The sequence below is a fragment of the Ptychodera flava genome, chromosome 20, assembly GCF_041260155.1.
Source record: "Ptychodera flava strain L36383 chromosome 20, AS_Pfla_20210202, whole genome shotgun sequence".
Taxonomy (NCBI): domain Eukaryota; kingdom Metazoa; phylum Hemichordata; class Enteropneusta; family Ptychoderidae; genus Ptychodera; species Ptychodera flava.
Genome location: NC_091947.1, coordinates 3,772,135 through 3,798,233, shown reverse-complemented (window position 1 = coordinate 3,798,233; position 26,099 = coordinate 3,772,135). Strand labels below are relative to the sequence as shown.

General features: G+C 38.1%; 1 protein-coding gene across 1 annotated transcript; it reads left to right on the top strand.

Annotated features, from left to right (window-relative positions):
* The first annotated feature begins 288 nt into the window (after positions 1–288).
* On the top strand, positions 289–26,099 carry LOC139119786 (fibroblast growth factor receptor-like 1). The gene is given in 8 exon segments (XM_070683680.1): positions 289–365; positions 367–394; positions 8,750–9,022; positions 18,603–18,707; positions 21,113–21,198; positions 21,200–21,398; positions 22,428–22,787; positions 24,303–26,099. Coding segments are annotated over 8 exon segments (1,500 nt in total). The 5' UTR covers positions 289–329; the 3' UTR covers positions 24,716–26,099.

Here is a 26,099-nt window from a genome sequence, read left to right as displayed (position 1 = left end):
CTACTCCACGAGAAGTCAAGAATTGGAGTTGTCGAGCTATTAGAAAGAGCTTAGATTTTATAGATGTAATTTTCCACGACTATAATTATTTATGTCCCCGGCAATGGCCTGTCAAACTTCATAACACACTTCAAATGAATTTAACGCCTAAGTGTTTTGCGTCCATTTACGTGCTTCACAGTCGCAGTGTTAAAAGATGTATGTAGTGTTTATCAGTTTTTGTCTTTTGTTCGGCGTGATTTGTACAACAATAGCGTCATTAGTCTTGTTGTTTTCTTACCCATAGGGTCTCAAGTAAGAAGCCACGCTGTTGTGTGGAGGAGTCCAAGATGGCGAGGTTACACGGTCTCTTAGTATTTCTTTCGAACGGTCGGATTTGTTCTCAGCAAGCAGGGTAAGATAACACTTTAAAAATAGTCAATGAGAAACGTAGAGTAGATCGGTGTGTGGAGCAATGTGGTTTCGTATGTTGTATAGGCTGTGGTTTGCTTGACTTCGGAATGGCGGCCTAGCAGTTGCGCTCTCAGCGCTTAGCACCGCCGCTATTCTGAAGTACTGTGGGAGCCGTTTCCCAGATAATGCCGATGCTGCTGGCTTGCAATATCTGTGTGGTGTGTTGTGTGCGACTTAGCGTGTCCTCAGTTGACTGATCTATTCCCCAGACATTCAAGCTGGTCGTTTCCCCTCTCAATTGGGCCCGGATCGCCATTTCGTCTAATTAGCGATTGATTTATGTTCTCGCTCACAGTGTAGAATACTTCCATTGTGTAACACCTTAAAGTAAACCTAGGACTTCCATTGGAGGCCGTAAAAGTACTACCCGTCGAGCGCCAGTTTATATTCGACACGGACGTAGTAGTTGTCAATGAGGAATCAGCTGTAAAATGAGCCATTGCACATTGTTGGGTGATTTTTATGAAAGATTTGATGGCGGATGTTTGATGAGAGGGGCTGGCCTTTCATTAGCTGGTATTTATCACCTAGGGGCTAATTCAGTTGTAGTTGGGTCCGTAGTGTGCTGTACTGAAAAGCTCGTTACTTTTCTCAACAGTACATTTCTGGCTTAATTGTTGTAGACTGTAGACAACTTCTTTGTCTAGTCGATCTCGTCAAACGTATTCAATTCCCTTCTGAAGACGCTCAGTAGGGCAGCCATTTTGATCTTTCACAGTCCACCTAGTTACCGATAGCGTGACCGGGATGTTGACCCGATGTAATTTATTGTGTTTACTGTGAATATTAACATGTATTTGGTGTTGGTGTTTTACACTAAATAATACATAATTTATGATAGGGCGAGCTTTAGCTTGGCAAGGTTCAGTTGTTAACCATACACCCTGGCCACTGATTTGCTGTTGCACAGTGCGGGAGTTTCTCAAAAAAACTGTTCAGACATAAACTTGACTTGGACGTGGGTTAAAATATGACATCTGCATGTCAATGATTTGCAACTGTAGATAAAACAGGCCTGGGCAAACACATCACTATTTGCCAGCTTCTGCAAAACACTAACACTGCCAGCTCTCTTATTTGTACATGATATATTGTGTATGTTCAGGAGATGTTGAAAGCCCAGTAGGACAGATTAACTCATTCTACAGAAGAAACATGATGATTTTAAAAATACTAATTACGGAGCAGAAAATTTCACAGCTTCCAGTAGCAGCCAAGTATATCTGCACAAAGATGTGTGTACTCCATGGCCACATTTCATTAACGGCTTGGACAGTAATCCATCAACAACCTTGAATAAAAGAAACATACTTTGAGCTGCTCGCCCACAAACAAAGTCCTTTATGTCTGAAAGAAATTGGAGTCAGGCAGTGAAATAGTAGATGCAACCTAAATTCTAGACTAGAGCTTACCGACTTTGTGGAGTTATATTGCTAAAAAGGGATAGAGTCGTTGCATAGCCTTAATTTAAGATGTTGACTGCCATTTTCAAACTGAGGTGTAGCTACACTGCCTACAGTAGACAGGAAGATGTTTTACTTTAAGAGGAACAGGGATAAAAACCCCAGATTATTAGAACCTGGCTTGGAAGAAAGAAGTTCGACCTTGGAGGGAGGAGATATTTGACCTTTAACCCAGAGATAAGTGCAGGCTAGCATAAATTAAAACTGCTGTCAAGCACTGTTGCAAATTCATTATAGTTGAAAGCAAAGGAAAGACAATACTTCAGCAATGTTGTTGGGAATAACTGAAGTGACCAGATCTGGTGGTTGCATTGTGCTTCAACCCATTGTCGCTGTAAAGACATCTTTGAAGTAGAAACTGGTGTGACACCAGCCGACTACCAGGGGCAGCCCAGTGTGGATAAAATATGTCAAAGTGTAGCCATCTGACAGGAGATTTATAGTGGGCTGTCATGAGGGGGCAAAAGGCAAAGAGCCGAGTACATTGTGAAAGTTGAAATGAGGCAAACTTATTTGCATGGCAGCGTTGCTGTTCTGGAGTCAAGGCAGGACACAGTTGACAGTGACAAATTGCTACATTTTCTATTAAAGCTTTGACATGTACCAAACCATGTGTTTGCTCGTGTCTCTTATGACTAGAATAGAATGGAGGGCTGGACAATTAGTATTATAACAGTCTTAACACCGTGCTCCGGAATATTCCAATCAATATGGTAATGCTGGCAAGTTCCCCTGTCACCAAAAAATCTGGAATACACATGTGGGCTTATTTTGGTATGGCTGTAAGGTCATGCGTGTGTCAGTGTTTCCTCTGTTATCATGACCTGGCAGTGAAAAACCTTAGAATTGTTATCTTAGTACTAATGGTTGTTTTTCTAGTGTAGAGACAGGGTCTCTGGTATGCTGTTTTTCAGCCCACTGGTCTCTAACTTGAATGTCACCGTGATGAAAAATGAAGGTGTCAGAGATCTTGAGAAATGAGCTTGGGAGGGTTGTACTTGTAGTGAGAGGAAACCAGGATGATGGGGGGATCAAGGCCGCTCAGAACTTGAGTATGTGTGGATAGCATTAATTTTGTTTGGATAAAAAGAGATGTCAAGTTAAAGAGAGAAAAATTGTGGGAAACTGTTGGAACTGTCTAAAGGCGGAATGCCGAGAAAGAAAAAAATATGCCAGCTTGGACCAATGAGCGGAAAGCAATCCATTGTAAATGTTTGTGTTTGGTAGAGTTGTCAACATTAAGAAATGACAAGAAACAGGAGTGGGAATGGCTGGCAATAGGCAAGCCCACACCTCATGCATATTCCCACATCTCTGTTTGCTGTCCAACCCTTTCGCATTAGTGATCATGTTCGCTCTGAAAGTTTAGAGGCGAAATAGTAATCAGGACACTGATGACATGGTTGAATTTCCTGTCCATTGGGCAGAATTTGAACGCATCCAGTGTTCGCTGGATTACAGATAATTTATTTAAAGCGCAGTGGTCGTCGCGCTGCGCATCCTCCTGAGGGGTCCCCCTCTGTTGTAAACAAATCCAAGAACGCCGCACATGTTACGGGTTGATTGTAATGTTTGCGATATTGCCGCTTGTTAAAATGGCGGCTGATCTGTCACAAGCATACCAACTAACCAAATGTAACACGCAATAAAAGGTCAATTAATCTAAGTTAAATATCTGCTGAATATTGAACAATAATTGCACGCTGGATTGAGATCACATTTGCTCATGATTTCTTGAATCAGTTGCATGGGGCTCGGCTACTGTTATCTCTGGAGCCATAGAGCTAGACGTACGCATGTACGCATGTATACGCCAACAGACTATCAACGACCGGGCTCTAGTTTTCGACATCGCTAGCAAGGACGAGAGCTTTCATTTCAAGAGGCCCGACAGGAGTACAACAAGTTGTACAAAGACAACAACTCAAACTACAGAAATCTACAGCTCGCAGAGCAATGCCCGCTGCAGCAAGAAGCATCTCTGCATCTGTTCCGTTCCGTGGTCTGTATGAACGTCAGTGTCAAACCGGGTATATGGCGCGCTACACTCGGCTGTGGAGAATCCAACTCAACTACAAAGTTTACCCCGTTTTGGGGTGCAAACGAGAATTCTGAGTACAGGTATCAAGTCAAGCGAAGGACCTTTCATAGGTCTTCTTGTTATGTGGGGGTTATCTCACTTGAAAGAGGATTCAGACCTACCCGGCAATCAGGAGGTACAACAACGAAGTTTGCCCAGCACCGGTAGGCCTACACCAGCTAGCGGTTGGATCACTGCCATGACCGTGCACAGGACCGGGGCACAGGATCTCTCGATACGTCTATGCACGGTGTAGCCGTGCAATTTTCCAGCCAAATGCCGCGAAAACCCGCTCGTTTTGTCGATTGTTACCTGTCATTTTACTATTTCTTACCACGTAATACTAGGAGAAGTAAGACATGGTGATCAACAGTTGGTTGTGGGCCAAGTCGTCGCGGGCCGGCCGGTACATTGTGGGACCGGATTCTCTATATCCGTGTACGTCAACGCGGTGACCGTCTCCCAACAACATCCTGCTCTGGCTTGCCGATCATGGTCTTGAGTGTAATTTTTGTGGTAGGCATTGTGCTTGTTGCTGGTCTACATATATAGGCAATGTTGATCATTTTAGTTATGTATTTTCACTGTACTGTACGTAGCATTGTGTACAACCAGCGTGATCGCGCGCGATCAAACCTTTTTGTTCACTGTGTCTGCGTACAGTGAACTCAGCGACATAATGTGCTGAGTGTAGTGTCCCAATGTTCGTAGCTCTACACGAGTTTATAGATAGAAATACACCACTGAAGTTCGTTTCCGATCTTAATATTTTACTATTGCATGATGTTGAGTCTTACAAAGGCCTTAACAAAGTGGGGGACTGCTCCATCTCACTCCTATTGAAGTTGAGAAGACTTATGTTTACAAAAATTTATGTTTATCAACAAAAAATCACGCACGCGCAGCGCGACGACCACTGCGCTTTAAAAGCAGATACACATCACAGGAAATAGGAAGTAATTAAAGGTGAGGCTAGTTCAGTCCTCTGCTATCAAACTACAGGGGACGTATATAAACACATTTGCCCTTCGAGAAGCACTGGGAAATACATTTTATTTCTGTTTTATGTAGTTGTAGGAGTGTACATTTTATAATTGCAGGCTATATTTGGGATTACAGTATACTTTGGCAGCATTTGGTTGGGATTATATGTTGTTAAATAATGATTAATTCATGAATAAAATCAGCAATGCATACACAGTTGAATGAATACTGCTATGGAACTGCAAGTCATCTGTGACCATAAAATATTCACTAGCGCATATTAATAATGACCAATTTAATTCCAATAATAGCAACTGTGGACAAATTTGTATTTCCCCACTCTTAACTTGATGGAAGGCCACGTATGTGAGCAGTGAGGTTCTCTTTTGCGTATGTCAGTGTCTGTGTCTCAAATTTGGTTGACAGACCATTCCATTTTTTGCGGGACAGCTATACTTTAGGAACACAAATTAATTGGTTTATTCGGTGTGGCTCTTTGTCATAAAATATTTCCAACGAATATAATTTATTTTATAGTTTGAAGCATTAAAGTGATGGTCTTTGTATGCGACATTTTAATGCACTAATGATTCAATTAAAACCCTGCATTGTAATTGAATGTTATTTGGACTCCCTCCATACCATTGTTATTATTGCGTCCAAATTAAATCAGTCCGTGTACAAATTAATGTATGTCTGTTTTTGAAGTAGTGAACGGCTTTCAGACAACTTCAACATCAGTTCCCTGTGAACATAATGAGAATTATGAATCAGAGCTGCTTTGTTGCCAGCTTTGCTGACCAGGATGATATCTCGCCTGACTTCAATTCAAATTTTGAAATTTTGATTATTTCAGAGAGTTTTCTAATTTATTAAGTTTTTCAAAATAGCTTGAAATATTGTGCTAATATCTAATTCATGCTTCCCATGTTCATACAAAAAAAAACTGGCATTGTAAAAAATATTTGTAGGTACTCTTTCATTGGAAAATAATTTTTGTCCAATACTAGAACAGTGGTTGTTCCTGAGACAGTAAAACTCAGGTAAACTTGAGTGAGAATATTCATAACTGATAAAAATAAATATAGCAATTTCAGTTCACCCCGGTGTTGGAATTTATATTTTCTGAGACACAACACTTTCAGTCTTTTAAATGCTTGCTGTTGTTGTTTGATCAATTACTTTCAGTATTTTCACTGTCAAAATTGAGTCTGACCCGATCATTTCCTGTTGCAAGGTCTAATCTCAAGAAGGGAAATAAGGAAAGGGGTGTCAAGCCTGTGATCAGCGTTGTGATGGTAGCATGCTTTTGATTGACAGGTAGCAAATCTCACTGGAAGACCAAAGTATCAGCTGTAACCAACACTAAATATTTGTGGACATGTTGTATTATTTCTGTGTCTACTATTTCTTGTCATCTGGATGTTAAATCCTATACAGTGAACAAAAGAATTTTGTGTGTTAAACATGAAGACAGCACATGCCCTAGGCAGCCCTCCTTGGTTTGTACTACGGTTTGTACACTGTCCCTTTGACCTGAGCCAGCTCTGCCTCCTATCTGGCAGGACTACCGTGAAAATGATTGCAATAGAAAAAAATATGTGTTAAGTGTGTGAAAATACTGATGAGATCTGAATCTTATCTCTAGGGTTGGACACTGAGGAAGTGATAGTAAACTATAATAGCATCTAAGTTGTGCTCATAAACTGTTAATGCTCCAAGGCCTTAAATCATTGTATTGTCACAAAGCAATAAAATGTTAACTGTGTTAGTTTTCTGTGTTGATATGTGTCAATTTATGTGACTCTAACCTGCTACCTGTCGTAAATCAGAACTTTGATCTTGACTTTGAATGTTAGCTGTCGGTGACATCGTTCTTTGATGCTTTTTTCCACATTAAACGGTGATGTTGACATCTCCACTCACATGTACAGCATGTATTTGTTTTCAATTTCCCTGAAGATATCATGCTTTGATAAAGCCATTGAATTCTCAGCGGTAAAGGTGGATGACTGCTGTGAAACAGTGGAAGGTGTCACTTTAATACCAGCAGGACTTTGAATAAGAAATTCACTACAGACAATCAGATTTTGAATTCTCCATCAGTGATTGTAAGTTTTCAGACCGGCAGTAACGTTTAATGTACAGTTCTGTCATTGAGTTTTATATTATGAGGCAAACTCAAGCCTTCAAGGAGCTGAAATAATACAAAAATATACATATTTATATAATAAATTCTATTAGTCCGTCTGACATGTGACAACTGCGTGAACAAATAAATTTCAAGAAAACATATACTTTTGAGCATATTTACAACTGAGAAATTTGATGACAGCAGACTGCAGTTGATGAATTGAAAACTTAATCTAGTGATCAACAGACCATGCAGTGGAAATGGGGTGCGGTGAACTTGACAAGAACTGTCAGAAAATAGAGATGATTATGTTGGCACATTGCAACCAGCTAATATTGAAATCATAGACACAGAAGCAATACAGTAAGGATTGCAATATGTAGCCAACATGAACGCAATATAACATGGGATCATGGCTACACAGTGAGCAAGATTTCCCTCAGATAAATTGAAATGCAGATGAATGAGTTGAAACAGGTGACTGTGAACCAAATGCAATAATGCATACTGGAAGAAAGACCAACATTGATTGACAAGTAGCAGGGTTAGGGGTTTGCATTTAATGCCCTTACAGAGTCAGCGCAGAGAACTGCAGATTTCTGTACAGATATCGCGTGAAATAGGGGGATTGAAATACGAAAGTTCAGGTATCAGCGTGTGGTAGTATAGTTGAGCCGAATGCGATTCCAGATATGGAGTAGAGGCCATGTCAGCTATGCACACACAACAGCTGTCTATACAACTACCAAAACCCTATTTTTTTAACTCCAAACTGACTCCCTTCCATTTGAGTTCTTGTATTTCTCTTATCATGGGACTAAAAGCCTAACCTTTGAGCTGATCACAATTTCTGTATCTGATTGAAATCCAAATCAATATATTTTGTAATTTCTAATAAATTATATTTCCACGTTTTTGAAGGCAGCTTATGCTGCTGTAGAGGGATTGAGCGTTGCCATGGTGATTTGATATTAGGGGTCATATTGTTAGCTTTAAATCAATACATCCCATGTTCATATTCAATAAAATCTCATGAAATAGATACATGAAGATATACATCATCAAAGAGTCCATGCAGACTGTGTACTCATCCACATTTCATTCACCTTCCCACTGTGCTGTTTTTTGCCGCAGTGGAAGTTTTCGGTTTGACTTGTAGGTTTTGTGAAATGGAGAATAAAGTGACGATAGTAAATACTCTGGTGTTATGGCATTTCAATTACTTCTTCCTAATATTTGATGTGACATCTGATATTGTTTTTAGTTGCTTGTATGATTTTCTTCATGAAATGTATCCCCAGTATCTACTCCTGCCTTTTCACTACTTCAGAGCATGTCAAGGGTTTAGGGTGTCAGCTGAAGATGGGCTTGTATTAAAATATGCTGTGATTACTTTTTCCAATAAATTAGTTTTTCCTTACATCTCTGAGAATGCAAATAGAACAAGCAAAATTGTTGCTGGAGGAAAGTGGTAATACAAGCGTGAGTGATTGTATGCCAGAAGAGGTTTTAGTCAGATTGTTGGCCGGCTACACCAGGCATTGAACCGGGAATGTTACATCTGATGTTTAATTTCCAGCTGATGGTTACTCAGTTCAGGAACTAATTAACAATTTTTAATTTTCCTCTATCTAGGACCTCCAAGAATATCAGACAAAGTGAATGGTTTTCTGCGAGTTCGAGTTGGAAGAAGAATAAAGTTAATCTGTCCTGTGGAAGGGGACCCTCCTTTGCTATCAACATGGACAAAAGATAAAGAAAATATTCACAGTGGTTGGAAAAGATTTCATGTTTTACGTCAAGGATTAAAAATAGATGATGTTCAGATGGAAGATTCCGGTCACTATATCTGCAAAGTTACAAATGGCTTTGGAACTGTCACTGTTAATTATACACTCACTGTAGAAGGTAAGCTCATCAACAAAATTGCTAAAAAAATTCAAAATTGTTTACCACCATTGCTTATAATTAGTAATTAATCATGGAACATTGTGTTGGTAGGGAGTAAAATAAGCATTGGACGATACAATTTGGCACAAATTAACATTTTTTTGTGGATATTCTATTTTGGTATGCCATGACTAGGATGTCTATTTTTGACTGCAAAGCCTGGTAACTTATGTATGTGCATACACATTTATATGGATAATGACCTCAAGCGCCAAACCTCTCTATGAAGTGGATGTTTTTTTCTGGCTAATTCCTGGGATTGCAGATAAATCCGTGAGAATCAGACTGCATTAGAAATGACTCAGCTACAAGCACATTATAAGGTATTACAATAATACTTGAAAAGCAGCAGTTCACCTAGTTGTGAATGCAGTCTCCATTCAACAGCTTTAGAAAACCGGCTTGACAACACATCGATGTGTTCAATACTGTCAGTTTAGATGACTACCGCTCCAACACTTATTCTGATTAAATGTATTTCTGTTTAATTTTGCTGTCCAAAGTAAATGTAGTGGGAAGAACATTTTCTGTGCGCTAGAAATGTTCACACACCAACAACGTTTACAAAGTGAACATTTCAAACTGCAGGCAATGTACCGCCGTAAGCACTTTGTGTTGAGTGTACCTAAGTAACACCGGGCAAAATGGCCTGACATTTCGCAAAGAGCGGGTCTAGCTATTCGTTATTTTGCCCGATGTTGCCCCATGACAATTATTATGTGAGATCTCCATGGCAACAGGAGAGGGGGCAAGCAAAGACACATTTGTAATGCAGTGGCTAAGATGAATTAGTTCACTTGATATCAGTTTGCTTGGGCTAGGTCAAAGTACAATTACAGGCTTAAGTTAAAATCTACATGGCTGTCTTCTCTCAGTTCCAGTCGTAAAGCCAACTAACAAAGACCCATATGACTTCTAACATAAAACAGGTGTTGAACTGCAGAATATTTCACATACTTCATATCTTCAAAATTGAAGAATGGCTTATTTTTCTACTTGTGTATCTGATAAGAATCAATCTGAATAAGTTGGTGCAAACATGGTTTCCGATGACCCCATCATGACCTGCAATCTTAGTAGGTCCTTCTATGCACTAGACTAGAGAAACATTATTGACATCTAGCTAAAAAAAAATCTACAATGTAGTCCTGAATTTTAATCTAAATAGAGGATCTGTGAGTTTTATTTTCGTGATCAAACTTTGTCGCACGTAAACCAAAAATAGGTGTGGTGTTTTTGCCTTTGTACTGTGATATGTACAGTAATTATGGAAGACAAACTGTGTCAGTCAGGCTGTACATGTATTGACACAGTGGGCACATGGAAACCAATTCTCACAAATCATTCCTATAAAACCAAGCTGCATGTGTGTATGTTAACATATTTATAATGTATAGTTCTGAGTGTAATAAATTACGATTTTTGAGGGGTCACCTGCGCAGTATTACTGAAAAGGATTTTTTTCATTCTGAGCTGTACAGTGTGGACCAGGCAAATACCAGTTATTCACCATTTTTAAAAAAATAATCTCAGAGAAAATAAATCATCATTCATTGCTATTGATTTGTTATTGGAATTTGAAGTGGTGCAGAATGTTTATCATGTTTTATCCCCGGCTTTGAAGTCCAGGTCTCAGTGGTAGCAGTGTTTAGCAGAGCAGGTCAACTGCAACAAGCATTAGGGTTTAAAGTTTAGGCTGTCGTCCTTCCCCGGTATTTCAAAATGGCCTTGAATACTACACTGAGAATGGCAGTGTTCAAGTTCTATATCGCTGTGTACATATGGTGTAGACCTTGTAGGTACTTTCATGACTTGGTAAAACGTCAATCGATGCCAGCAGTATTTTTATGGGAAAACCTACATATTTATTCATATCAACTAGTACATCATCTACATGTATGAGTGATTGGAAACACTGCAAGCACAGAATGGTACTACTCAATTTCTATGCTGATTGTAGGGGACAGCTATCTATCACAAATATGATGAAAAACAATTTAAGAGTAATTTGAGGTGAATTGCAAGCACAGTATTTTTACAGAGCTAATAGCTTGCCTAGAAACCTTGAATTAGAAAAGGCTTGTCGCATGCAAAGAATGTTCTCTAGGGCAGTTAATTAAGGGAGACTGAGCTGTTCTTGTTTGCTGTTGGGTATTCATGTGGAGCATGTAGGTAAAAGGTAAAATTATCAGTCTAGTGATTGGCAGGAATACAGCCCTCTGACTTGGCACTGAGCCAGCAATTAACATTTATGATCCTAATTTTCTTCCACTATTATTTCTAATTATCTGTAGTGCATGCTTTAATTGTGGAAGGGTAATTACCAGAAATATCCAGTTGTCCAGTTTGTAGCAGAGCTGAGAGACTTTCATGGCAGAGTCCTGTGTCTGGCATCAAATGCACAAGTAGTTATTATTAAGTCCACTGTGGTGATATTTTACAATATGCTTTGAGATAGTGAGTCCAGTGTAATCTGTTACTTATCACAATCTCTGACGTTTTTGTGGTGAAATATGACTGTACAAAGTATCCCAGCACATACTCAAATCAGTTTCGTATGTAGTCCTGTGACAATCATCTCGGTAGTGGAGGGGAAGTTATTGGCAAGGAATGCTTGATTTGACACAGATTGCAATCTGTTCTGAGAACTTTTGCCAATTTTGTTGGGAGTTTATAGTTTGAAATTGCGGCATTACGGTGGTATTGCAGTCTAAGGAATCTTATAAATGACATCACTCTTGTATGCTAATTATGCAAGTATTAGCATTAAGAGGTGTGCTATATGGAACAGTACAACTTTTTCATCTTTAAAAATCAAAAAGAAGGGAACCATTATTTATAATTTGTACATTTCATTCATTCATTTTCATCCAGAGTAAAAGTTACCTATTGGAACACAAGGTAAAAATTTGCATAACCTGCTGAGAGACCGGTACAGTGCCTTGAGATTTGAACTTTTGTCAATTGTTGTGTGAATAGATTACTTTGACAGGTTAATTTCAGTCTGCTTCGGTGGTTTTTGAAGTCACCAGTATTGGAATTCATGAACATGGTTAAAATGTCATGGGGGAAAGTATGCTTATTGTCAAGGGATACACAGTACATGTAGGATTAGATTTAACATTATCATAATTCTACCAAAGTACATTGTACATTGATGTGAGTTTGTGCAGAATTTCACAGTGTACAGTCTTACATCTAAGTTAGTTTTTGATTTCCATTATTTAGTCTTCTCAATAAACACTGGTGTACAGAGGCGACTGTGATAGCAAGGAATGACAGTCAGGTTTTGGAGGGATACAAGTGGAAAAGTTTGATTTTAATACATGAGTGGATCCAATAGGAGAGTGTGAAACCTAGCACTCTGCCCTGAAATTTCCTCTGAATGTCCAAAGTTAATCTTTGCTGGCATAGTTAGGGTGGTAACTTCACCGCATGTGACTTGGCTGGCTGTAAATTTCTGCACCCATGATGCCAATGATTTTGAACTGACACATTGCCAACACAAATGCGGACACCGTGGTCGCCATCATCTCTAAATCACCACGTACAAGTTGTTTATTAACATGTCATGGAAGAAAATAGGTCACATGTTTTCATGCCCTTGTGTGTGTGAACATTATCTTTTCCCGATGGCTTGAACTCTACTCAATCATACAAGATCTGAAAAGGACAGAGATGTTTTCTCTAAGGCGCCAAATGCTGTTACAAGCAAGCAAACTGGTTCATGTGGCTGTGAGAGGTTGTGGTTATATATTGACTTGTATCTGCACAGATGCGTGTCTGTATTTATGCTCCTTATTTCTCTGTTCACCTGTTGACCATTACAGACCTGTGTTTCCATTTTTTTCACGGTGTAGTTGATATCTTCATACCTGGTTGCCCACTCATACAAGTCTGGCCATCACTGCGGAATGCTTAAAATGAAAAACACCGGTGAATGTGATAAACAAGTATAAAGATCCATTGTCATCAGCCAGTGATTATAACAGCAACATTTTATTGGTGATTGTGGAAATTATTCTGAAAGGAGCTATCTGTTTAATTGGCGTGCTAGCTGAGAGTACGTGTGGCTGAATGCTTTGTATTGAAGGTTGGACATGCCAACAAAGAGTTGGAAGACTGCTGAACAGCTTGTCATGATGGCTCAGCTCGTAAAGTAAATAGCCCAGTTATTGAGGAGCATTCAGTGTTAACTAGCAGGGAAGCAGTAGCAATTTATTTTAATAAAGGAAAATAGCTCTGCATTGAAAAGTTGGCCTGAATGATTTAATCCAAATCACAAACTAGGGATTCATTTCCTGTTGCAATGGCTTATTCAGAAATTCATTTTTATTATGTCAATAAAGAATTCTTGATTGCAGTGTAGTTTTTATTACAGTGTATATTTACGCTGAATGTAGACATGCAGTGATGAAAATTATGTGTGTTTATTTTACTCTGCTATAGTTAGATTTAACAAACACTTGTAATTAATAGCGAACATTAGTTTTCGGTTTTAAATAAAATTGCTAGTTTAATTATTTTCAAGGACTTGTGTAAAGGTTAATTGGTTGCTTTTGTTTTGTCTGAACTGTGACCCATGACCTCTGATTATCAGTATGGTAACCATGGAAATTGGTGGGCATATATACCGAGAGACTCTGATATACTTACAATAATAAGAAATAAGTGGTGGAGGTGAATTTTATAACAAATGTTTGTACAGTGTACATGAAATGTAAAGTGGACACAACACGTGTTATCTGTCATGGTGCTAGTATGATTTGCTGTCCTGTTAAGCTGGCAGTCATATCCAGCTGTATGGAATGGAATTCCCCCAGCAGCTTCAGGGAAAAAGAATGCATGGATGATGCAATGTGAATTATGGAGTCGTATACAGCACACTTTATGGTTGTCAAAGTCTGATAAAAAAAGTTTTGTACAAGACTTGCGTTATACTCTCCCAACCTTTTTAAAGCACCAGTGTTAAACTTGTCAGTGCAGCCTACATGTATGTTTGTGTAAGTTTCAATGTTACTGTTGATAAATGAATTTTTCACCAGAGTAAAATTTATTTTTAAAATAATTACATTTAAGTAATAGATTTGCATGCATGTGCAGTGCATTATTTATGCGAAACTAATACTTAGTATTTATATGTAATTTGGGAAGATGGATAAAACCTACATATTCTAAAACAGAAATAATTAAAATATTGTCATGAGTTACATCTACTGTCCACTAAACAGTTTCTCGTTTTCATAAAAGGAACTAATTCTGTAGTATAATCTTTCCTTATACCCCTGACTGCTGAAATAAAACTCTTTGATCCACAGGGAAATACTTTTAACAGCCCATAAGAAATCATTATTTACATATCGTAAAACCTAAACACAATAAATATTTCACCTGGGTCTTGAAGTCGTTCCTGAACCCGTAAGGACTCTGAATGTCCATAATAGAGAAAGGGGTAGAATCATTATCTTTAATTGATTGGTTTATAAATCTGCGATGTGCAGGAATGTTCATTCTTCAAAATGAGGTTTTATGACGATTTAAGGAGATGCTTACACTAGTTGTAACGATATACTTGATGCTGTGGTGTGTTGAAGTCATAAAGGGTCGGAATCTTGACAAGCATAAAATACAGGCTTCATTCTGCATTTAATTTTAACCTCCAACATTTGATGTGTTTTCTAGTATTTGTCCTGTCTTTAAAATACAGGTTTTTTTGTTGACAACTTAATCTTATTCCACGTTATCCATTTGTCAACTGTAAGTTTGCATATTGTACTTACTGCATCGTGTTGGCAAGACAAGTACTGCGTATTTCAACATCGTTTAGGGAGTAGAAGGTCAGAGAATGTGTGTGTTCTCTTGGAGGAAAATAATCCAGTACTACCAGTATCAAAAGGTACAACATTTGCCCCCTTTACTAATATCGCTTAATCACAACTCGCTCTCATTTTCAAAGCCTGACTGATCACATCCTAGTCTGGTGACTTGTAGTCGGCTTGTCCCTTTTACATGTACCATGTCTTTTTATTGCATAGGTCTGTTGGCTTAAAAATTGTCAGTTTTCTGCAAAGTACAGGGTGTTGTATCCAACTATACCTGAGGGACAGGCAAAAGATTCCCCAAATATTGTCATACTTTACATCTTAAAACATCAGACTTGGTCAAATTCAAATGCAAAACTAGAGGAAGATTTCATTTTGTTTACATTTCAACCTGGACATGAGAATCAACACAAATGCTGTACGTTTTGGATCTTTCCTGTAGCTGCCTGTGAGGACAAACTTCACATTTGCTGAAAAAAAATCTGCATATTCCACACTTCATATTGTGTAACGACTTTTGACTTTTGGTTTATAGTGTAGTTATGTACTGTATCATTAATGTTTTAACGATACCGCTGCTTGCAGCACTCACCATCTGATAAATTTTGCAATGAATGAAAAATGTGTGTTCACCTAACCACGCACTGCAATGCACTATTGAATGGATATTTCATACATGTAAAAAAATGCTACTATGCTACGGTAAAATCTCTCTCTCTCTCTCTCTCTCTCTCTCTCTCTCTCTCTCTCTCCCCAGGCAATATACAAATCAAGTCTTTCAGTTTTCAATTCTTTCACTGCACACTTCCATAGAGTACAGCCTCCACCTTGGAGTGTGTATACTCTTTACTCTAACTGTTAGTTTTACGAGTTTGTGTTTAATGTGTAATTAGAGTTTTATTGGGTCTTGGTATATTTTGACCTATACTGGAAATTGCCTGTGTATTTGTACAAGACTGCTGTTGATTGAGCCGTGGCTGTCCTGATACTGTGCATCTGTTGACTGGCTAAGCGTGTAATCTCTCTGGAAATTCACAGCAAGGTCATTAAGTGAGTGCAGTATTTATCTGCTGCTAATAAGCAAGTTATGTAAGCTCTATAGGTAAACAGGCAAAGAGGGGAGTTGGTTGTTTTGGAAACCAGTACAGTACACAACTATGTACCCGACATTGGCGGGTTGCACTCCACTGTTGGTTATTTCAAGCTTTTAGTCCATTCACAGACTTCAGTTCAGAGGTTCTCATCCAGAAACACAGACCAACTGGTCACTTTGTCTCTCGTGAAGGGTTCTGTGGGGTCAAAGGTCGCCGCTAAGCCTGTATTCACTTTTAAGCTTGTTTCAATGGTTGCAGTAGGCATACATGTACTTCAAACTATTTACCAATCTTTTGTCTAGCTACATCCATTGTGTTACTCAGTGTTAGAAAACATCTAAATTCACCAGGTCTTTTTCTGTAGCTTTTTTTCAGTAAAATATGTTATCTTAGAATCTTGGGCTCATGTGACCAAATTCACCAGAGTACCAGTGATTTCGGCAAATGAGAAAAACACCTTCGGTGAATTAAAAAAAACCCCACAAACTAAATGTTTTTGATTCAAGATTAGAACTCTGCAAATTGGGAGCATTTTCATTGCTACAGTACATACAGGGTTGAGTTTTGAGTCAGGAAGAATTGCTGAGAAAGAGAGAGATACAATGTAGGCTGATGTACTGGCTAAGGAATGCTGAGGCTGAAATGAGATCAATGGTGCTGAAGTATGGCTTAGATGTCATAGAGGAGAATACCATTAAAACCTAGTGGAGCCATTGGAAAGTCTAACCCTGAGGCAAAACACTGCTTGATTAGAAGAAATGAACTAAGGGAATGTCAGACTGTATTTGTACAAATTACTGCCGTCAACTCAAGTGCGTGTAATGTGCACAGTGAATTTTGTGCATTTAGCAGTGCATTCCATTAAGGAATAAAAAGCCGGTGTCTTTTTGCCGCTGTCTCCACAAACAAAAACAGACTTTCACCAATGGGATGAACAAAACGCACCCACAGTTTTCAAGTTGCACTCCCTCTCTTTATTTTGAACTTGTTGAAAGCCATGGTTTGTGTGTGCTGACAGTTCACAAAGCTTTTGGTCGCCGCTCGGCCTGTGTACATGTTTTATACATTTCCCCAGTCTGTCATTGGATGTGTTCACAGGACGTTAACCCAACTGTTCCTACATTTACAGATTTGATAAGGTCACCAAACCAACTGTCCCAAGTTTAATATGAAAGGATTTCCATGGAATCTAATTGTTTCAATGTCTACTGCCTGATAACAATACAAGATCTTAGGGATAGTAATGGTTGTGTTTTGGTAGAGAGCATTTTTTACAAGCACTCTGTTCTCTATGGCTTCCCACAATTCTCTCTGTCTTTTTGTTGTCTCTCAAGACTCAAATTACAAGAACAGATTGGAAAGCCGAGGAATTTGTTCTCTGCTTATTAAATGAACAGCAAGTGTCTGTGAGATGCACAGTTTGTGATGAGAAAAGTAAAAACAAACACGGGTTTTTTGATGAGGGTAAATATGGTTTGATTAAGGTACTGTAGAGACATTACTAATGGTTCAGTAATCTGAATTCCATTAAACAACTCAAACAAGCTGATTAAATCTGTGTCCAGTTCCCACAGCCACTGGCAGTGGTTATCACATGAATTGTAGCATTGATATGGCATAGCGACATGAGGTCAGATCTTCACAGGCCATCAATGCTCAGCACAGGACCTGTACTTGTGCTCTGTGAAGCTCTCTCGTCTCACTTCTTGAAAAAGACGTGTACCGTGTTTGATGTTTAACCTTTCAACTTGGTTCTGGACACGGATCTAACCAGTCTGTCAGGGACAACATTGAGCTTTAAATGCTAGAACCAAACTGTAGCATTGAAAAACTGCGATTATCTTTGGAAATCCTTAATTTATTGTCTTTTTTTATATCATGAAGTTTAACCAATCAAGGTTCTTGTTTTGCATTAGCTGTTCTTTCTGTACTACTGGTACTGCAGGCAGAGTTTTTACTCAGACTATCATGTACTAAAGGAGTGTAGTTGACAGCCAGGTTAACACGACACTCCTAGTACACTATGGCATTGAAACTGCATTGATTGCCTTCAAGTACAGCTGTGTGAACTCTGCAATGCATTGTGGAAATACAGTGTGTATACAGCATAGTATTGTGGGAAATACAGCAAATAAATGGCATCTCACGGTGGGTTCAAACAGCATTGCATGGTGGGAAGTAAAGCATTCATTCTTTGTGATAGGAAATGTATCATTGTCGGGGGTGCATTTTATATCAATAGAATTTATCTGTAGAGCAAAAACTATCAAAGAGAAATAAAACTGCATGGAATGCATAATGAGAACCTGGTGACGCACCAGGATCACACAAAAATATCATCTATCCTTCCTTGCGCTGCTTGTAATTTGTTAACTTTGGCAATAACATTCATGTATGAATTACACACTATAGAATTTGTCAATGGTGAAGGAGGTGGGGCGGACTAATTTGCTAAATAAAGTTAAACATTGTTTACTTTAGAACAATCTATCTATCAGTCAGTGCCTGGGAGATCACATGCAGGTCTAATAAGTTTATAAGATAACATCAACAAACTTGAACTTGTGTCTGTGTGAAGTGACATTGAATTAATGCATGTTCTCTGGTGTGTTTGAATTATAGCTACCAAACCCAAACCTCCCAGACCAACTCCAGACCCAAACTATCGGGAACCAGTGATGCCGCCTATCAAGGAATACGAAACCATCAGCGGCAAATCTCCAGGAAGTGAGTAGATACAAATAATTCTTGTCCTGTTTGTGTTTCTGGTATCAGCTTTTGGAAAACAGCCATCTATATTGAGTTTTTAAATCATAACAAGATCTCACTGAAATTAATATCATGTTTGGCTTTGTGAGATGGCACTGACATTATCATTGAATATTTCTTGTGTTTTTATTCAAATATTAGTATTCCTCTAAATGTTGATATTTGTCTTATGATGAAATTGGCGGCAAAATGAGAACTAAGAAGGATTTGCTATGATACAAAAATTTTATAGAGATACTTAATAACAAAGAAATCCAAGTACGACTGAAATTTGTTGCAGTGTTTGATGTTTCCATAGCTGTGTTTAGGTGCAATCTGGCAATATGTGACAGGCGTTGTAATTAAAGCAAGTACAAAGGTAAATACTGCCATCCATACTCACCCGCCAATTCCAGAAACTGCAGCAGTTAATATTTCACATGAATGAAAAGCTATTAACCCCAGTTACAACCTGGGGCTGTAAGTGGGATATATCATGAAATTGCACAGATTTTTCATTTTACACCGTGGATGATTCCTATGTGTGTATGTATGTAGCCTTTGTCATATGGTTGGCATGTCACATTGATGGCTGGGTAGCAATTGCTCCGCCATCAAATTTAAGGCATGCAAATCAACAGAAGGATCATTGGTAATCTGTGGAAACTATTAAAATTCATAGAAAACAAAGTCCCCAGTGAAATTATATCTGTGGCATGATTATTAAGGATCGGTGAGAGCCAAAAAGAAAACGGGGGCACAGTACAGGGTCTCTTATGGCTTTATCTGCTCATTCATCATGGAAGTCTGGGATGAGTGTGTTTGTGAAACCTAAGCCATTGTTGAACAAGGACTTGCAATATGCCTTGTGTCGTTGAGACGTGATTGTGAAAATGTCACTGTGAAATAAACATGTATTCAAAAATGATGCGGGTGAAATGTGTAGCTGTCATCGTGAAATTAGTTTGAATCTGACAATGAAATGACAAGAATGTGTAACTGTAACTGTGAAATTATCTGACCCTGAAGACAAAATGGGCTGAATGCAAATGTTTTGGTAGAGTTGACTTTTCAGATCCTCAGATTCAGATCCTCAGATCCTCAGATTCAGATCCTCAGATCTCAGATTTCAGATCCTTTAACTTCAGATGCAGATTCGAATTTACAAGCCTTTTACAATACCCGTATTAACAGTATGATTGCAATATTAAATTTAATAATTTGAATATGACATGTACAAGGCAGTTATGAAAAAAAACAAGTCTACGTAAACGTTTTCGCTCAACAAGTTTCAACGAACATGGGTCTACAATTACAGATTAGCTAATTTGCTTCTTCCGACCCCTGAATTCTGATTTAGCCCGGGGTAACTGGCCTCCAACATGGATTAGTTATATTCCCTCGCCATCAATATTACGAACGATGGTAAAATACGCACTGTCGATAGCCAGCATTTACATGATCGTCGCGGTCTTGATCGTTCAATCGCGGATGTGTTTATCTCTATGAGGGAACGTTCACGTGATGACATAACAAGTGGAATCATTGCGCACCATGTCTTTGACTGATGACGTTCTGATTCTGAGATCGAAGTTTTTAAGTTCAAGATTCAAGATAGAAATAAAATAATTTCTAAAGCCTTTTCAAATCTAAATTATATTTTATTTATCAGTATATTACATCAAACTTTGAAAATTGTGAAATTTTAATTCCGAATCTGCGTCTGAAGTTATAGGATCTGAGGTCTGAGATCTGAGGATCTGAGGATCTGAATCTGAGGATCTGAAAAGTCAACTCTACCCAAATGTTTTTGATGAAATGAATATGAATCTACAAAATAACATGAAGGAGACATCGTGAGGATCTGATCTAGTTTTCCAAGCCATGTTCCCAGCAATGGTGTGTTTGCTGGCTGTGTATTGATTTTTCATAATATAGATGCAATTTATCGAGCCGATGTTGTTTTGTAACTTCATTCTCTCTCCACTACAAGAAAGGTATTTTTAGCCAGATTGAGTTTACCATTTTGATCTGCATTGGGAAGCAATTTGATAAAAGTCAGAAAAAAAGTGGGGAGGGTATTTCCGATAGTATTACATCAAATGCAGGCCAATTTGTGGGGTCATGTCACATAGACTCTGTGACATTATCCAGATTGAGTTACACATGTACATGTTGGATGGTATCAAATACGCGGAAACAAGAAACGAGCTGATGACAAGAAATTAAACATCATTGTTGTGATATCTGTGTGTGAGCAAGAATTTGTCCTGATACCGGGTAAACTGTATATAAGACTTCACACGTAAATTACACAAAGTATCTGAATTTAGTGTGTTTTTGTACTCCCTGTTTAAACAACTGTCTGAATTTCTCCATTTCAGCTAAACCGAGGTTTTCACAGCCAGGCAAAATGGCACGCAGAGAAATCCCAAGGCCCGTCGGCAGCTCTGTGCGTCTCAAATGTGTTGGCAACAGGTCATCCGAGACCAACCATTATATGGAAGAAAGACGGAGAAAGACTTACAGATTCCCAGTTGGGGGAAGGTCGGCGTGCCAAATGGACTTTAAAATTACGGAATTTGCGATCAAGTGACAGTGGAAAATACACCTGTATAGTGTTTAATACTGTTGGAAGTATTAATGCAACGTATACATTGGATGTTATAGGTGAGTATCTTGTGTTTGATTGGCTGGCTGCCTTCCAATGAGTACAAGATTGACAGAGGATTATGGCTAAGAAAAACATTTCTATCAGAAAGAATTCTGTGTTCAGAATTAAAGTAACATCTGCATTTTGTACAGGTTTAGAAGGCCTGTGTTCCTGGTATGCATGCATTAATACACATTATTTTTCCAACTTGTTCAAAAAACTGTCATGTGAAAGATACTTTTGAAAAAAAACAAACAGTTTTTTACCATTTCCAACATAAGGATTGTCTTTCAAATATCTGCTGTGTACAACAGTAATCCTACATACAACTGTGTTTGTTGTCTCTTTTATGGCCTTCAAGTTAAAGACAAATTTCTTTGTGAATGGCAAGTTCGACTCCTTGAAGTTCCATTTCCCTGCATGAGATGATATATCAGAGAAATCACAAACTCTCTGTGTGACAAATATGAAAGCTATTTGAAATTTAAAACTTGAAATATTGCTGTCTTGTAATATTAACAGAAGTTCAAACTTCAGAAAGGACCTTTGAAAAATCAGGTTTTGGAACTTTTTTCTTCAGTACACATGAGTCATGGCAATGAAATGTTGACAGTAGAGTATTGTAATCTCTGCCAATCTGTAATTTTCATCAAATCTTCTATCTTCAATCTCAACCATTCATTCATCTGACTGTCAATATACAGGGACAAAAATTTTGTTGAAAACAAAATTGATTTGAAGAATGGTTTTGCAAGTTGAAAGTACAATATAGCTATTGACACATATTTCAATGTTGATATGTGAGGGGTTTGTATTTAGGGATTAGGGTCAGAGAGACATTTGTCACTTAATTGGTATGTACTGCTTATAAATTCACTATATTGCTTTGAAAAACAGGCAGTCAAAAAATTGATTTCACCAAAGGTGTAAAGGGTTAAATAATGAGATTTAGCTTTCAGAGAGGAAAATATTGTATGATAAAGAGAACCATTGCTGTCTTGTACTGGTAATTGCTAAAAATACAACTTATAATGTGGTACTTTCAGAGAGATTTGGACCCAAATCACCAGATCTCATCGGTGAGCATCCGCTGAACACGACTGTCCAGTACGGGGAAACTGCGTCATTTCAGTGCAAAGTCAGAAGTGATGTCAAACCTCACATACAGTGGTTAAAACGAGTTGAACCGCATATGAAGCTGAAGGACTTGAATACAACCATTGATTTCAATGGTTCTAAACTTATCGTGCTGCCAGCAGGAGAGATCATGTTCCGACCCGATGGAGCTTATTTGAATAAGCTAGTCATTCAGAGGGCCACTGAGGAGGACGCTGGAATGTACATATGTCTGGGAGCAAATACGATGGGGTATAATTACCGAACAGCATTTCTTGATGTTCTCTCAGGTGAGTTTTTGATTTCATTTCCAGGGATTCAAGTGTGTAACGCTTTGACGCATTGAGTTGTCGTAGGGTCATTTTCACACCTCTTCCAGTGTTTTGTAATCTCCAGATCCCAGCCCCTGAACACATACACTATACACAAGGTAGTAACAAGAACATTGGAGAATTTTGTTGATTTATAGCCTATCGGGTTAAGGTAGTATTTGTCTTAGGGGTAGTTTTTTTAGACACTCAAATTTTTGCATTACTTGGTTGTTCTGCAACTCATGTAGACTTACTTGAAAGCTTGCTGTGTCACAGTCTTCTTCGTGAGAAAAACTCAAAATGTCAATTTTTGTCATGAAGTTAATGTGGGGACTGGTGGCTGTGTTGAGTTTCAAAGTTAATTTGTTTTTCTGATTTCAAAATTTGCATGGTGACCACTAGTTTTAATTCTTGATTATGCAATACAATGGTTTAAAATTTTCCAAAATGGCAATTTCTGCATAATCTTAAAACTTTCCATTTCAAGGCAACCTTAAACGTCAGGTTACTTCAAGACATACAGAAGACTTTAACAAATTTGGGTTTGTTTAGAACACCACAATAAATTAAAAATTCAGTGTGGTGCTCTATCGGAAAATATGGTGGTCATAACTTTGCAATGATACTGATTTATGACATTATTGTAGTGGATGTATTGTTATTCAAAACAGTGTGCCTTTGTCCTGGTTAGCATTTAGCGTTCACTGTGAGGTGAATGTTAAGCTTGAACAGACCATTGACTGGTGAAATTGCTGTCTAAAATCTCATTATAAAATTTTCTTCAGTTCAGCTACAGTGATGTAAGAACTTGGCTCAATACTTACATTTGGCCTTCAAATCCTTCACAGTAAACAGTGGTGCTCCAAAGGACCACCGATATTTTCATTTGGTGTTTCAAAGTGAAAAAACTGCTGGTTTTGGACTAAAAGAGTGCATTATGTGTAATTCTGAACTCTGTTTGAACATATCAACCAGGGTTTCTTTCATCGTAGTGAACCTTCATCTGTGTATATGTTTATGTCCACGCTACACTCCAGGCAGTAGCATGGTGCTCTGTGGCAGCTTATACCGTTGCCAATATTGCCAAAGTGTGACTGACCACATATTTGTAAAAAAAACAAACCAAACCCAAGACTGAAAGCACATGATAATTGCATGTATGTTTGTGATGACTATGTTTGCACCTGAATCAAAGGATGCAACAAATATCCTTTAGCTTGGTGTAATATATATCATGATCCGTCAAAACAGTTTGTCCAAAATTTATATACAAAAGTATCCAACCTTGGTATTAAGTGGAAATATTCAACTTAAACAGTAATTTAAGTCTTCTAAGAGTGTTGCCACTGCCCAGAGTGTGTGCCCAAACCATTGATCAGTTGTCTTATTCATTGCATTTATAAGTACATGATAAAATTGAATTTTCTCTAGGGGGCAGCCAGTACTTACACAAGAGAAAACAAGGCAATTCATTCTCCATTCATTTCTTTACAGATCCCACAAGAAAGAGAGACAGACCGGGATACAACGGAACCAATAGTTTACAAAATGTTTCAGTGTCATCGCCGAATATACCAATACCTGTTATCGTTGGAGTACCCGCTGGCATAAGTCTATTAGTGTGTGTTGTTATGGTGTGGTGCTGTCAACAGCGACGCAGGGCGTTCTCAAACGCACCAGCGGCAATTTACATACAGCAGCAGCAACAGCAGAGGATGCTGTCTCAACAAGAAAGGGAACAGTTTCTAGCGTTGCACCAGCAACAGCAAGTGAACGCTGTTGTCATGCAGACTAGTAGAGAAAAAATGTATCAGGCTCAGTCGTATGCGTCAGACACACTGAACAGCAATTGCAGTAGTTCAAGCAAAGTACAACACCATCAGCATTTACATGTTCACCACTGCTAGCAACGTCAACCCTTCCCCTACCTCAAATGACAAAAACACTGTTGTCTGAGTCACTGCTGCATACTGTTATTGGATACTGTATGTGTTTGCACACCTTTTCTGAGGACAGACAGACAGACAACGCAAGAGATTGACTTCATACATACGTGCCAACTTTAAAAACTGTCTTGTACAGATACGGATTCAGCTCCACGTTGTAAAATATTGCTGTGAACACCTGAGACTGCTAAGGGATTCCCCTTGAGGACATTTCAAGTTATCAACAAATCCATGTATATATATAGAAAAGTTTTTTAAATATTATACAATATTATAGAGAAATTATGTAGCATTTTTATCAATAATTTTGAGAAAAATCGGAAAAAAGATTTTCTATGTTTGATAATCGAAGATAAAATTGGCCATTGGGCAATGACGTTTAACTTGATACTTGTAGCGATACAATGACTACCCATGAACGTGGCTGCACTTGTTTTTTTCAAACTCATGCATAAATATTTATTGTTATGAAGACAATCAGAAGATATGCATACCTAAATGATATATGTCAAATGTAATATATGAAGTATCTTTCTGCTTTTTTGTGTGATATTTCTTTCTAGCGCAGATCTGAAACAATAGAGCACAGGGTATTTGTATAGAATGCAACATGGCTTCCTCAATCAATAATTGGTCAATTTGTAGCAGTTTTTGTAGCATTACCTTTTTATACTGCTAATTGACTATTTTCATTGTTTCTCTCCAATATTGATTTTTAGTTGCACCTTAAAGGGACTTTAAATCGGGCATTCTCCTTTTATTTTCCTTTTTCGTTGTCCAAATTATTTTCCGTTTTGTTGAAATCTTAACAGCAACTCCTCTGAGATATAAGTGCCTTAAGAGCACAACCGTGCTGTTCTGAAGAAACAACCATGAAAACTCCAAAACTGATCTTGAAAAGAATCCAGTTTACAAACAATGCTTTCTTAAATCTATGTGCACTTATATTGCCAAATCTCATTGACCAATGAACTTTCACCTTTAGAAAAAGAAATTGCTACTTTGTACTTAAGATGTAACAAATCACAAGATAATGATGTAGCCAGTAACTGTACACTGCCAATCATGTATGGGTTGTCATTGATTAACACAATGATATTGTCTCCAATCATGTATGGGTTGTCATTGATAACACAATGATAATGTCTCCAATAATGACTGATTATATTTTGAATGGTGTTCTCCAGCTGTATAATATTGTTGCATCAACTTGTTTCCATGGCTACCTAGTAGTCTCTGTCACTATGTTGCCGCTGTTATCATGTATATCTTCTTACACATAATCAATGTCCAAAAGAGTTTTTTTGAAACGCCGCAATAAAAATTGGCAAATATTTTACAGTAA